A 12,067-nucleotide genomic window follows, 5' to 3' on the forward strand; every position below is an offset into this window, starting at 1 on the left:
CCCATATTTGGATCACGGCGCCGTTCCTCGCCGCGTTTAGCGTCGTGAGCTACGATTTCCCCAGGAAAGTGTACGAGGGAAAGCTCGTCGAGCGTCCTAATCTACAGTCGCCATTGGGTTTGGTCGTCGAGACGACCGCGACCGCCACCGGCACAGTCGCGGATTCGCCGATTAACGATAATAAATACAATGAATCGGTTTGGCACGCGATAATGCGCAATGCAAACTCTATTTTTTTTTTATCTTTTTCCTTTTTCCTTTTTTTTCTTTTTCTGAATGCGAGTCACAACACAGCTAGAGATTCTAATTCCCCCGTCTACGGGTCGTTCAGCGAATATAATAACACCAGTTAATCGTAATTTTCTCTCGGGAGAGCTGGTGCGGGCAATTAAAGTCGAGACTCTCGCTGATATCGCGCAGCGTCGTCGAACCGCGTACTCGCGCGGCGAGTCCGTTGCGCAGAAGGAAATTTTATTATTATATATTCTCCGACGACGAGCCGACAGCGCGGCTCGCTCGTCCGTATCATCGCCGTATAAACGAATTACCGTCACGTGTAACGAAGGGGATCGGCTTTGCGTACGCAGGATACCATATCGACATATTACGAAGAGTATCTAAAACGCTTTAGAAAACGTCGTTATATCTCTATCGACATCGAGCTTCTGCCGAGAAACGATCGTAGAGTGTGCGGGATGTGACTTGAGTTCCTTACTTGTTAAGAGTTATATAGAGAGAGACTTACAAAAAGTGAGCGAATGTCTTCGAGTGATTAGAGAATAGGCACTCTGCTTGTTCCGAACGTCTTACTTTCTCCTCCTTCTCCTCCTCCTCTTTCTCCTCTTGTCTTGTGTTCTTTCGGATATATATATTTTTTTTATTTTTTCCCCTTTTCTGTGATTCCTTCCTTTGCTTAAAGAGCGTAGAGAAAGATCTGTGCGCGAAACTTGCTCATGAATACACTCGTCAAGTGTGATTATCGAGTAAAATGTTACTTAGAGTACACACACCTCCGCATCGTCGAAGCGTCAAACTATCCTACAGATAATAATAATAATATTATAATAATAATAATAATAATAATAATAACGATAAGAATAATGATGATAATTGTATTATCCTAAAGTTCGAGAGAGAAAGGATTCACTCGCCTCTTCTATCGCCATCGCGCTACACGATGGGCCGTGATTCGTCCTAGATTCGTTAGTGGATCGTTACGCGATCTCGATAGATCGTGAGTGTCCTTTTGTTGTAACTTTGTTTGATTCGCCGTAGTCTCCGTAGACTAGAACTCGTCAACTCGCCAACGTCGCCGGGGAACCGCGCGATCCCGTAACGGAAACCTTCCCCGAATTTCGTTGCTGGATCGGGTCGGCGCCGCGACCACGTCGACTGACGGATTGACCCGATTGATTAATTGTTACCTTACTCGCTAATTTGTCAACTCACGCATGCACACGCGCACGCATCCCTCGGAGAGAAGTCGCGCGGCCACGGCGACGCTTTCGCTTCGCCGCGCGCGCGCGCGTCTCTGCGCGTTAAAAAGGTGTCGATAATAGTAATAATATGTAATAATAATACTACTGATCGTGCGCAATGTTTCTTCCGTCGATCCGGAAACGTGAACTCACCGGGGGTGTGGTCGTGAGACATGTGCCGCGAAAATGACGAATTTTTTAAACGCAGAGGCTGTCAGGTGCGCGGGGTGGTGATACCTAAGCGAGTCGTTTGCTCAGCGCTCCCTGTGAGAACAATTATATAACGGCGTTGGCAAGTATAATGAGACGTACCAATAGTAGTAATGATAATAATAATAATAATAATATAATGATTACAATAATAATAATAATGATAATAATAATCATAATCGTAGAGCGACGCTAACTAATGTTAAGCGACGGTAACAATACAACGCTAACAATAATCTCGACAATGCTCGCGAGGGTAATCGCAGCTACGTATTTATATATTTTTTATTTATACGTATATATATGTATATATATATTATATATATATATATATATATGTATATATATATATCTGTTTACTTTCTTCTTTCTTTCTCGCAAGTATTCGTTCGATAAATTTAGAGATATCTATCACTATGAACGCGACAGCGCAGGCACTAAATTGCTGAGATACAATCGTACTTGGACTACCGTCGCTCGTACGCCCTCGCGGTTTCGCCGTGGTAGGGACATTGCAAGCTTTCGATACCGAGACATATCGTACTCTTGTGCGATTGATAAGGTATCCGTATATAAAGTCGCGCGAGTCCGTGTCTCGGGAGACGTGTCGCGACAGACGCGAATGCTGCCTCACTCGCTCTACACTCTACAGAGATCTCCTTCCACTGGCGAGACCAGACAGTCGGTTTAGCGAATCTCTCGCATTAGCAGATAGACGCACGCGATAAGGTGTACTTACTGACACACATTCGCCGGTCGTTTTGGTGTCGTATGGCGCGCGTATCACTACGACTAACGAAGTAACAGAGAGCATTTCTAGCGGCGAAAACGCGCCTTGAGCGCGAAATGCAAAATTTAACGCAGACTACGTCTTGCAAGGGACAGAAGGATTGGAGAAAACGAGATAACGAGAGACAAGGGTTGTCTCGTCGTTGCAGCTTTCCAAGATGCATTCTGCAACGACTGTTTCGACCCAGCAGTTGAGTGAAATTTCTGCCTGCCTTTCTCTACCTCTTCTCCCTTGCCTCTCGATATCCGCATTGTCGTCTTCAACCACTAATCTCCCAACTAATCTCGTTGCTAATGGAGGGGAAAGCCGCGGCAAGAGTTTCCGAACGTAATGTCTAATTCTAGCGTCACGCTACTTCAGCATTGTCGATGTCGTGTCGTTAGCGTCGTCGACTCGCGATTTCTCAACGTCGCGCGTCTCATTACTCGCGAAGTGATTACCGGGCTAGCAAGCTCGGTCGCTCCTTCACTGACACGCGCGGCATTAAAACGAACGGTTAGAACGAGAAAAATCCAGTTGGAATGAAGCTACTGAAGAACTCGCGGAAAATTTGTCGTGATCTCTCTCCGTGGAGTCACGCGTCCTGGTGCGCTTTCGACCAAAGTTTCCCGATAGAATACGCAAGCAGACACACCCGCGTGATAAAATCCTCCGAAATAAGCGAGAAAGCCTCCAAATTCTTTTACGACTGTCCCTCGCTCTCTTTTCCCCCCGCGCTATAATCGCACGTTAACGCGAACGTCATGATAAACTCGTCCGAAATAAGCGAGAACAGAAACTCTAGAGAAATTCTCCGGCCGCGTATCCCGGGGAGAAAAACTCGCCCAAGCGCTACTTCTCCCGCCCCTAAATGGGAGACTCCATGCGTCCCGCGGAAACTCGCCGCGGTCTACAAGTCGTGCGCCAATTAATTACCGTCTAATTAATTAATGCGATTATCTTTAAAGTACTACGCACTACGATTGTATGGTCAGAATGCGCTTAATCGCCGCCGCGTGGCACCGTCTTAGTGAATCTGGCAATTCGCCCTCGTCTCCACCCTCTCTTTTCCACCCTCTCGCGCTCCTCTTGCTCCTGCTCCTTTCCCTCCTCCTTCTCCTTCTCCTTCTTCCGAGGTGGCACTTTGAACAAACGCTCCCCTCTGGTCCCTGTCGCGTTGGCAATCGAGTCGCAGCGTCGCTTTCGATGTAAATGTATTGAATCATTGATCCCGCGATCGTCGTCCCTTCGCGCCTCGACGACGCGGCACGTCGCGCGTCGCGTCGCCTCTCGTGCCGAGAACAAACTTTCAGAGAAAAAGGCTTGCGCGTCTGATTCGCGTATACACTCGCCTCCGACATCGAGAATGATCGTCCTCGCGCCCGTCGCTCCCCGACGTGGTGACTCGCCCTCGCGCGCGAGGTCGGCCGTCGAGCTGAGGGTCGAGCGGGGAACGATCATCGTGTCGTTAGTTTCGTTCTTCTTTCGATCACGGCGGAAATGAATCGGCGGAGGTTAACTGCCGGCTGCTACCTTCCGTCGCGATCTTTCTCTTTCAACGCGAAGATCATCGCGAAGATTGTCACCTCGTCGTTCCTCGCTGCTGCTATCGCGGGATACCCTCAGCGAACCTCCTCAGCGCGCTTCTCGCTTCCCCACACACAACCCTGATTACACATTGTACGATACTGACGATTAGCAATAGCGTGTTACATACGACTGCGTCCCCGTTAAACAGTACGAGATCGAGTGCGGTGCCGAGACCGCTTGGTCCGAAAAGTGTTCACACGTTAGAGGTGAGCCTCGATAATATAGTCCATCGCAATAGTTTTTTTTTTTTCGCAATAGTCGCGTCATAGTGCGCCTTGAATACCTGAAACGATCGAAAAAGAGTTACCACGAAGCGAACGGGCGAAAAGGTTGGTGGTCGGACGACGCAACCGAGTCGCATCGTTGCAGAGAGAGAGAGAGAGAGAGAGAGAGAGAGAGAGAGAGAGAGAGAGAGATAGAGAGAGATAGATAGATAGAGAGAGAGAGAGAGAGAGAGAGAGAGAGAGAGAGAAAGAAAGAGAGAGAGAGACACACAGTGGTCTCTGTCTCGTTTGTTCTCGCGCGTGTCGTCGCTTTGCCGTCGCGATCGGCTAAAGTATGCTAATAATGTATCTTTTGTTAGCGACTTCTCTCCGGGAGGCTTCGCAGCTCCCAAGCGTCTCGCGTGTATCTATCTGTCGGCGGGGGGGTTGAAGCGACTCGTTATATTCGATAGATCGAGATAGCCGAAATCTGAAAGAGCACACCTATCGGATCGCCACGAGTCGCGACAAAGGAGTATCAATCAAACGTTTCGTCGACTTATTGGCGCGAAAGGTTAGTTTAAAATGTCCGAAGTGTCGGCCGATGACGCGATACGGTCGTTGAGTCGCATCCAATCGCGGCTATGCGAGATTGAATGATGAAGCAAGATGGACACGCGCCGGAAAGATCACCTCGCAATTAATCCGACCAAATGTTCACCTCGCTTCGATATTTTTAAAGCGGCGCAATAGATATTTTACGCGACCCCAATTACTGACAATTTATGCTTCGACCTCGTCGAGATCTCGACACTCGTCGTCGCCGTCATCGTCGGCGGCGGCGGCGGCGGCGGCGGCGGCGGCGATGACGACGACGACGGCGATGGCGGCGGCGGCGGCGGCGGAGGCGCCTCTTTAACCGGACGAGCTATTTACCGATGATATTTGCATTAGCGAGAGTTATAAAATTTACATTCCTCTCGGGCGTCGAGAGCGGAAAAGCGGGAAACGGACAGCCAATTATTCGCGAGCTGTGGATTTATTAGGACGGCGATCTTTGCACGCGCGCTGAGGCGCGTGTTCGCTGCGCGAAGCTAGTGATAAATGGGAAATGCCGATCGGATCGTTTGTCGCGACGCTCGGACGATCTGTCTACGTCTTCGCGTCGAGAATCTCGACGGTGACGTTCTCCAGGACCGGGTCGGTGACGTTGTTCGTATGATTCGGCGATTTGTTAGATTTCACCGAGACGGCCGAAGCGTTCCCGCTGCTACCGCGACTCCCACGTCGCGATCCTGCGCGTGACCCTGGCGACAGAGATTTTCTTGCTAAAGTATCGCGTGCTTTGGCGCGACAGCGCGGCAGCACGACACGAAAAGCCAGAATAACTTTAAGCATGAAGACCTGCGCGAAAGAAACGCATTAGTCAGAGCAAAATAGTCAATCGTCACAACGTGAAGGCGCATATGAGTGTGTGAGTGTGTGTATGTACAGGATGTAACAGCAACAATCGATCAGTATGACGGGTTGCTTGCTCCTATTCGGATGATAATGCAGAGCTTCCCGAAAAAGAAGTCACTCGTTGACTTTGTTGACAATGATATTTGCCGTGTTGCCAAAAGTTATGACAAATGCAACTAACTTTGCACCGTGATCGTTGTGACAATTTATCGACCGTTTACCGACGGGAGCCGAGCCTCATTGAATTGAAAAGATGTTTAGAAAATGGAACTGAGAAATAAATATTACGGAATAAAGCGGAATAAATAAGAGTAATATTTAAAGAGATAAATGATACAACATATTACCTGGTTTCGCGTAATTTCTTCATTGTTTTCTCACGGTGGAAAATTCGATAGAAATTGGAGATCAGGAAGAACGATACAGAAATATTTGAAAGTCTTATATACTATATTTCATCCATGTATCTACAAACAATCGCTTCTGCAAAAGTATGAATAGACTACAAACGCAATATACACATTGGTTGCAATTTAATCGATCGCAACTATCGAGCTGCAAAAAATTTCGAAAAATAGATCCTATTTTCGATGCCAAGATACAAGACTATAATATACCGAAAATATGTCGCTTGATAGTTGCGGTCGATTAAATTGCAACCAATATTTATACTTTTGCAGAAGCGATATTTTATAGAGACACAGACGAAATACAGTATGTAAGACCTTCAAATATTTTTGCATCGTTCTTTCTAATCTTCAATTTCTATCGAACTTTTCAACGTGAGAAAACAATTAAGAAATTATGCAAAACCAGGAAATATGTTATATTATTTATCTCTTTAAGTATTACTTTGGTTTATTCTGCTTTACCCCGTAATATTTATTTCTGTTTCATTTTTTAAACATCTTTCTTAATTCAATGAGGCTCGGCTCCTGTCGGTAAATTGTCACAACGATCACGGTGCAAAGTTAGTTGCATTTGTCATAATTGGGAACACTGCAAATATCATTATCAATAAAGTCAACGAGTGACTTTTTCGGCAACCTCTGCATTATCATCCGAACAGGGGTAAGCAACCCGTGATACTGACTTGTATGTCGCTGTTACACCCTATGTGTGTGTGTGTGTGTGTATGCGTGTGTCGCGCGGCATGCCAAATACTTCATTTTTCCTCTCTTCCTCCCAGCAAAAGTATCGAACCCCTGAATCGAAACATGAGAAACGCGGGCGCGCCTCGTTGCTTGGAAATGTTACAACGACTTTCGCGCGACTTTTTTCGCTCCTTGAAACGTACGCCAAATTGTGCGCTTCTAATTTACTGCCTCAAGAATTACGGACGAATGCATATTCATCGCGTGTAAACTTTGCAAATGTTTCGTTTTAAGGGCAACGGGGTAAGGTTAATAATGCGCGGTCAAGAGAAGCAGCGATTCCCTCCTGACAGAAATTTGTGCGGAATAAGTTAAGCTGTACGCGGAGAGGAACTCGCGGTAACTCCGTGCTCGTGTACCGCGCATTATTCAAATTACCCGTACCGATCCTGAGAGGTACGCGATTTCTCGTGTCTGTGTGTGAGATGAGACAGGTGGGTGTGTCCTTAAACCTTACCGTTCGATCGACCGATAAACGCTTCATGAGATCATTGCAACTTTCAGTGATTGCCTCGGCGTGTTCATGAACGCTGTGAGAAAACACGTGAACACACAAATGCAAGTGCACCTTTGTAAATTTGAATTTGGAAAATTCACAAAATGCCTCGTCGTGGTTCTCTCTACTTCGCGTTAGAGGGAATAGGAGAGTTCTCTCTTTGTGGCTGTTCGATTGAAACGGGAAAAAAAGAAGGATCGAGCAGATCCGCATTTAGTTCCTTTCTCACGGCAGTGAGGTGCTGTGCTGGAAGTTGTCCTGAATTTAGGAAGAGAAGCAATTAACACAATTCGGAATATTCCTATTCCCTCTGGAAATATCATCTAAATCTGCTTCCTTTTTATCGAGACGTTTTCTCCGTATATAATTCTAGTACTATCGATGGGAAATGATCTCTATGAACGAATCGTCGTGCGAATGCAAGTAACAATGTTTTACTGTAGCAAGCAACTATAATCACGAACTTGAATAAACTATATCAACAACTTTCTCTAGTAAAATTCACAAGTTACTAAATCCAACGTCCTACGACGTGCTCTCAAGAGGGCAAGTATTGTTGCGATTTGCGCAAACGTCACGAGTTACGACTTGCTTGTGGATGTTTCATTTGTTTTCGAAAAAAATAAATCTCGCACGGGAACAGGATTAACGAAGAGAACCCAAGAATGTTTTACCCTCTTAAGAAACCGTGTCGCGTTGAAAACTTTTTACAATAGAGCATCTCGTTCGGCAGTGTAGTCAAGAACAATAGTCACAGAGACGGGATCTTTGAGGATGTACTACTTTTAAACGTTGACTGCAAAGAGAGTCGAACTCGGTAGAAAAATATTTCCCGGCACAGAATTCAAGATGCATCGCTGCGTTGTAAGTCGAGAACTTGGGCGAATAACTTGTCAGGCGAATATAAAAAATTTTTGTAATTAAAAAAAAAAGAGACATCTCCAGAAATACATACAACTAATGACATAACATTTACACACACATACAGACACTCGTGTTTGAACATTGAAATAATCTAAATTACAAAAATTGTTATGTGCGAGAAATCGAAATTAATTTCCCTCTTTAGAATGAGATTTACTTTCTATTCGTAACGATTTCCGGATGCACCTCTCAAGTTTATCTATACTTCCAACGATATTTTAATAATAATTCTCGAGGTTTGACCGAAAGATCAAGTCGTATCAGAGACGTTACTCGCGAAAACGATTGCGGCGATGCATCCTAATGCAGGCAGAGAGAGAGAGAGAGAGAGAGAGAGAGAGAGAGAGAGAGAGATAACGCGGCTTCGATTAACGATATATCGCTAAAATAGACAACTACCCTCTTGGCAGGCGACTGTACATGCGTAAAGTTTGGAAGGGTTCTGCATTAAGGATCGTAAAAAGAGCTCTCCTACGAGATAGAGATAGATTATAGATGGATAGGTGTAGGTAAATAATTACCTACACACGGATACTCGCATGTAATATCACACATACGCGGTCCTCTGAAAATCGATGCACTCCAGGTCTCGTCTTTCGTACGCGAAATCCCAATAGATAGGAGCTTGCTTAGGTAATCCAATCAAATTACGCGACCACACGCGAACCTTGCAACAAATGCGCCCGGGGGGGAAAAATGCCAGTCCCTTCGGACTGGCAGAAAAAGTCGATTAAGCCGGGGGGAGGAAAGATCGTATGCAAATTGCCGCGTTTCACAGCGCGTGCATTAGAAATTTGCCGTGGAAATTGCTCCAACGTGGCCCGCACAATGCGCAGGCTATTAATTTGCAGACACTGACGGACATTTTCATCACAAGAGGGGAAGGCACAATAAATTTCCCATAAATCGCGATCTTGAATGCCAAATCGGATATGCGCGTTTCTGTCACCGTCGATCGATTCTGAGCTTCCGATCAGAGTTCGGGGCTGTACGCGCTCGTCGATTCGAATCTTTCTCCGAGTTCATCGATTTTCACGGAACCGTACCACTGCATCGGGAATATCGCGAAACAGACAGAAGAGTCACTTGCTCTCTCTCTATATATATATGTATATATATATATATATATATACTCGAACTTTGTATAACAAGTTGCTTGCTTAGTAAGTGAATGAAAAAACCCGTACGGCTCATTCTGTGCTGTGAGTGGTGAGAGTGTTTCGCACCTTGCGAGGCGTTCGGCGAGTGGGCCCTTAAGGACGCCATCGAGGGTTGCCTCGAAGGAGCTCGTACGCTCGCTCTCGAGCCGCGTCTCTCCTGAGCGTGTAAGAGTTTGTTCTCTCTCAGTAGTGAGACGTTCATGAGGCGCGCGTTGGGTGTGTTAAAGATGGTGCGATTCTCTCGCCAGCGAGCCCTGCAATTTTACCGTTGCATGAGACGAAAGTAAATTCAACTTTAATTTCCCGCGAGTACCCTTACCACCCGCGCTCGCGACGTCAATAATTGAGCTTCTTACGCGGCGAAAAAATTTCCCCGGCCCACGGCTCGAAGATGTAACAACGAGAGGGCGTCCACCGTTAGAACTTAAATTCTTGATTTCGCTCTTTTTCCTTTTCTTTTACCAACTACTTCATCTCCTTCATCCCGAATCAGTACGGTGTATTTGCTGTAGTTTTTCTTTGAAAAAGACTCTACAGTCGCATCTTTCAGTCGGTATTTCAAAGCTCGACGGGGGAATCTGAAAATCGTTGCGGTTCGAGGAAGGATTTTTTACGCTCCAAGGATTTGTCATTCGCGACAGTTTAATTTCGTTCTTCTTCCTTTTCAAGCGGAACACAATATATTCCCCTGAGTCGCGCGCGTTTTCGACGAATATATGACGCAGTAAATGGCTAATATCAGCGCAATCCACGCGCAAACAACGGGACATTTTTCGTAGAATCGAGGTCAATCTAAAATTCAGTCTGTACGCGAACCCTCTTTCAACCATAAATTGCGCCCTAGAATATAACCGCCGGGATTATCTCCTCTCCGACGGAAATACGCGCGCAATGACGCGCGATAGCGCGATATTTAAGCGCGCGAGATAAATTTCAACTACGTCTATATTGTACAAAACATTGAATAAACAAGCGATTATTCTAACTAACGCGAAGCTCACCAACAATACAACTTTCCGAGGGAAGAGGTGGGGAGGGGGGAGGGGGAACTATAGCAACGCGTTCAAAATATCGGACTCGAGTAGCGGGTGGCTGAATTGAAATCCGTAAATATTCTATTATATCTCTATTTCTACACGTGTAAGCTCGAATTGCGCTTTTAATTATTTGCGGCTGTTGCCATGCGAGAAAAACACGATCGAAAGCGCTTTAATCGGCGCCGGCGCCGGCGTCGGCTTAAACGAATCCGTGAATCTCATCGCGACGCGCACATACACGTTATTTATGCATACATCGGGGGAAAAAGGAAAAAAAAATAAAACAGCAGCTGCATTTGAGTACGCGCGAATACGTATCGATGTGGCACGCTTAATCCGTATGCGCTTCGCTCACCTGCTGAAGAGCCTAAGAACGACGCAGATGATGATGAACATCAGTGCCATGCCAACGAGAACGCCGATCATCGCCGGGTCTACGTACTGCACATTGGTCGGTTCGTTTACCTCGGCTGGAAACAAATCCGTCGGCTCGGTGTAAGACATCGCGCTGCTAGTCGCGCTCGTGAAATCCAATTCGACATGCCTCGACGGGATTAAAAATTGAACGACTGTACGCTGTTCTATCGCCGCACAATGGGGCGAACAATCCAGTGAAAATCGGTCATTGGTCGCAAAAAATAAGTTGCTCCAAGTTCTAAATTCAAAATATTCTTTTGTTCTACATATTATCCTCTGTCAAAAACTACAAAACACGTACATATTTTAATTGATAATTGTATACTAAAAAAATTGGATAGAAATACTAAAGTGAGCACATAGTGAAGATCGATGAATTCGACACAGACTTTTTTTTAAAGAACTCCTTGATTAGAAGGAACAAAAATAAGCGCTGAAGTTCTTATAATATAAACAAGGAGGTTTAAGCTTTATGTCAATACTATTCTCATATCGAAATGATATTTGGATATATATAATAAACGTATTTAAACCTATGAACTCAAGTATATTTGAAATTCAATATTTCAAACTGACAGAAAGATTTTGGTCCAATATGGTACAACCTGTGTAATATACGTCAATTTATTAAGGAAAGTGTGTAGTTTCTAAAAATATAAGATTTACATCCCGATCTGTCCCGTATTGACGAAAAATTTTTAATTAAAATTAGTTTGAGCGATTCAAACGATCCCGTGTAAAGTAGATTATTCGTAGATTAAAGTTTCTGGCTGTAAAACTAAAATATCCTTGAAATTAACTATGAAACTCTCTATAAAAGTGAATCAGTGAAAGTCACTGTCAATCAGCAGTTATGCACTGATTGTTAGTGCTAAATATGCCACTGAATTTTTCAATGGCACACTTAGCACTGACAATCAGTGTATATTCGCTGATTGACAGTGAATTTCACTGATTTACTTTTAGAAAGTTGAAATATATTCTTTTAAACAACAATACAGGGAAAATCATTCTAGAAGAATATCCCGAAAATCTAACAATGAAGACATATTCAGAAATTTGTTAATCGCTTCAGATCCTATTGTTTCCAGTTCGATGCAAAGAATTATACACGAAAAGAAAGAGATGTGCGATGAGGCGAAGAATCTGTTTGAATCAGTACATTGTA

General features: G+C 44.9%; 2 protein-coding genes across 4 annotated transcripts in view; one reads left to right on the forward strand and one right to left on the reverse strand.

Annotated features, from left to right (window-relative positions):
• The window catches only part of TORIP (Torsin interacting protein), a 74,369-nt gene that overhangs the window by 2,432 nt on the left and 59,870 nt on the right, over positions 1–12,067 (forward strand). The window lies entirely within an intron of this gene.
• Positions 4,682–12,067, reverse strand: part of jus (EB domain-containing julius seizure protein) — a 42,296-nt gene continuing 34,910 nt past the window's right edge. Inside the window, exons 4-6 of one of the 3 annotated variants that reach the window (XM_025305531.1) lie at positions 10,838–10,952; positions 9,473–9,699; positions 4,682–5,557 (exon numbers count right to left, since the gene is read on the reverse strand). In XM_025305531.1, the coding sequence (XP_025161316.1) occupies positions 5,403–5,557; positions 9,473–9,699; positions 10,838–10,952 (497 nt within the window). In that variant the 3' untranslated portion in view covers positions 4,682–5,402. Of the gene's footprint in view, positions 5,655–9,472; positions 9,700–10,837; positions 10,953–12,067 lie in introns of all 3 variants that reach the window. The other 2 variants (XM_011139638.3, XM_011139637.3) reach the window with 2 other exon arrangements.

This window comes from Harpegnathos saltator, unplaced genomic scaffold (genome assembly GCF_003227715.2).
Source record: "Harpegnathos saltator strain DR-91 unplaced genomic scaffold, Hsal_v8.6 scaffold12, whole genome shotgun sequence".
Classification (NCBI taxonomy): Eukaryota; Metazoa; Arthropoda; class Insecta; order Hymenoptera; family Formicidae; genus Harpegnathos; species Harpegnathos saltator.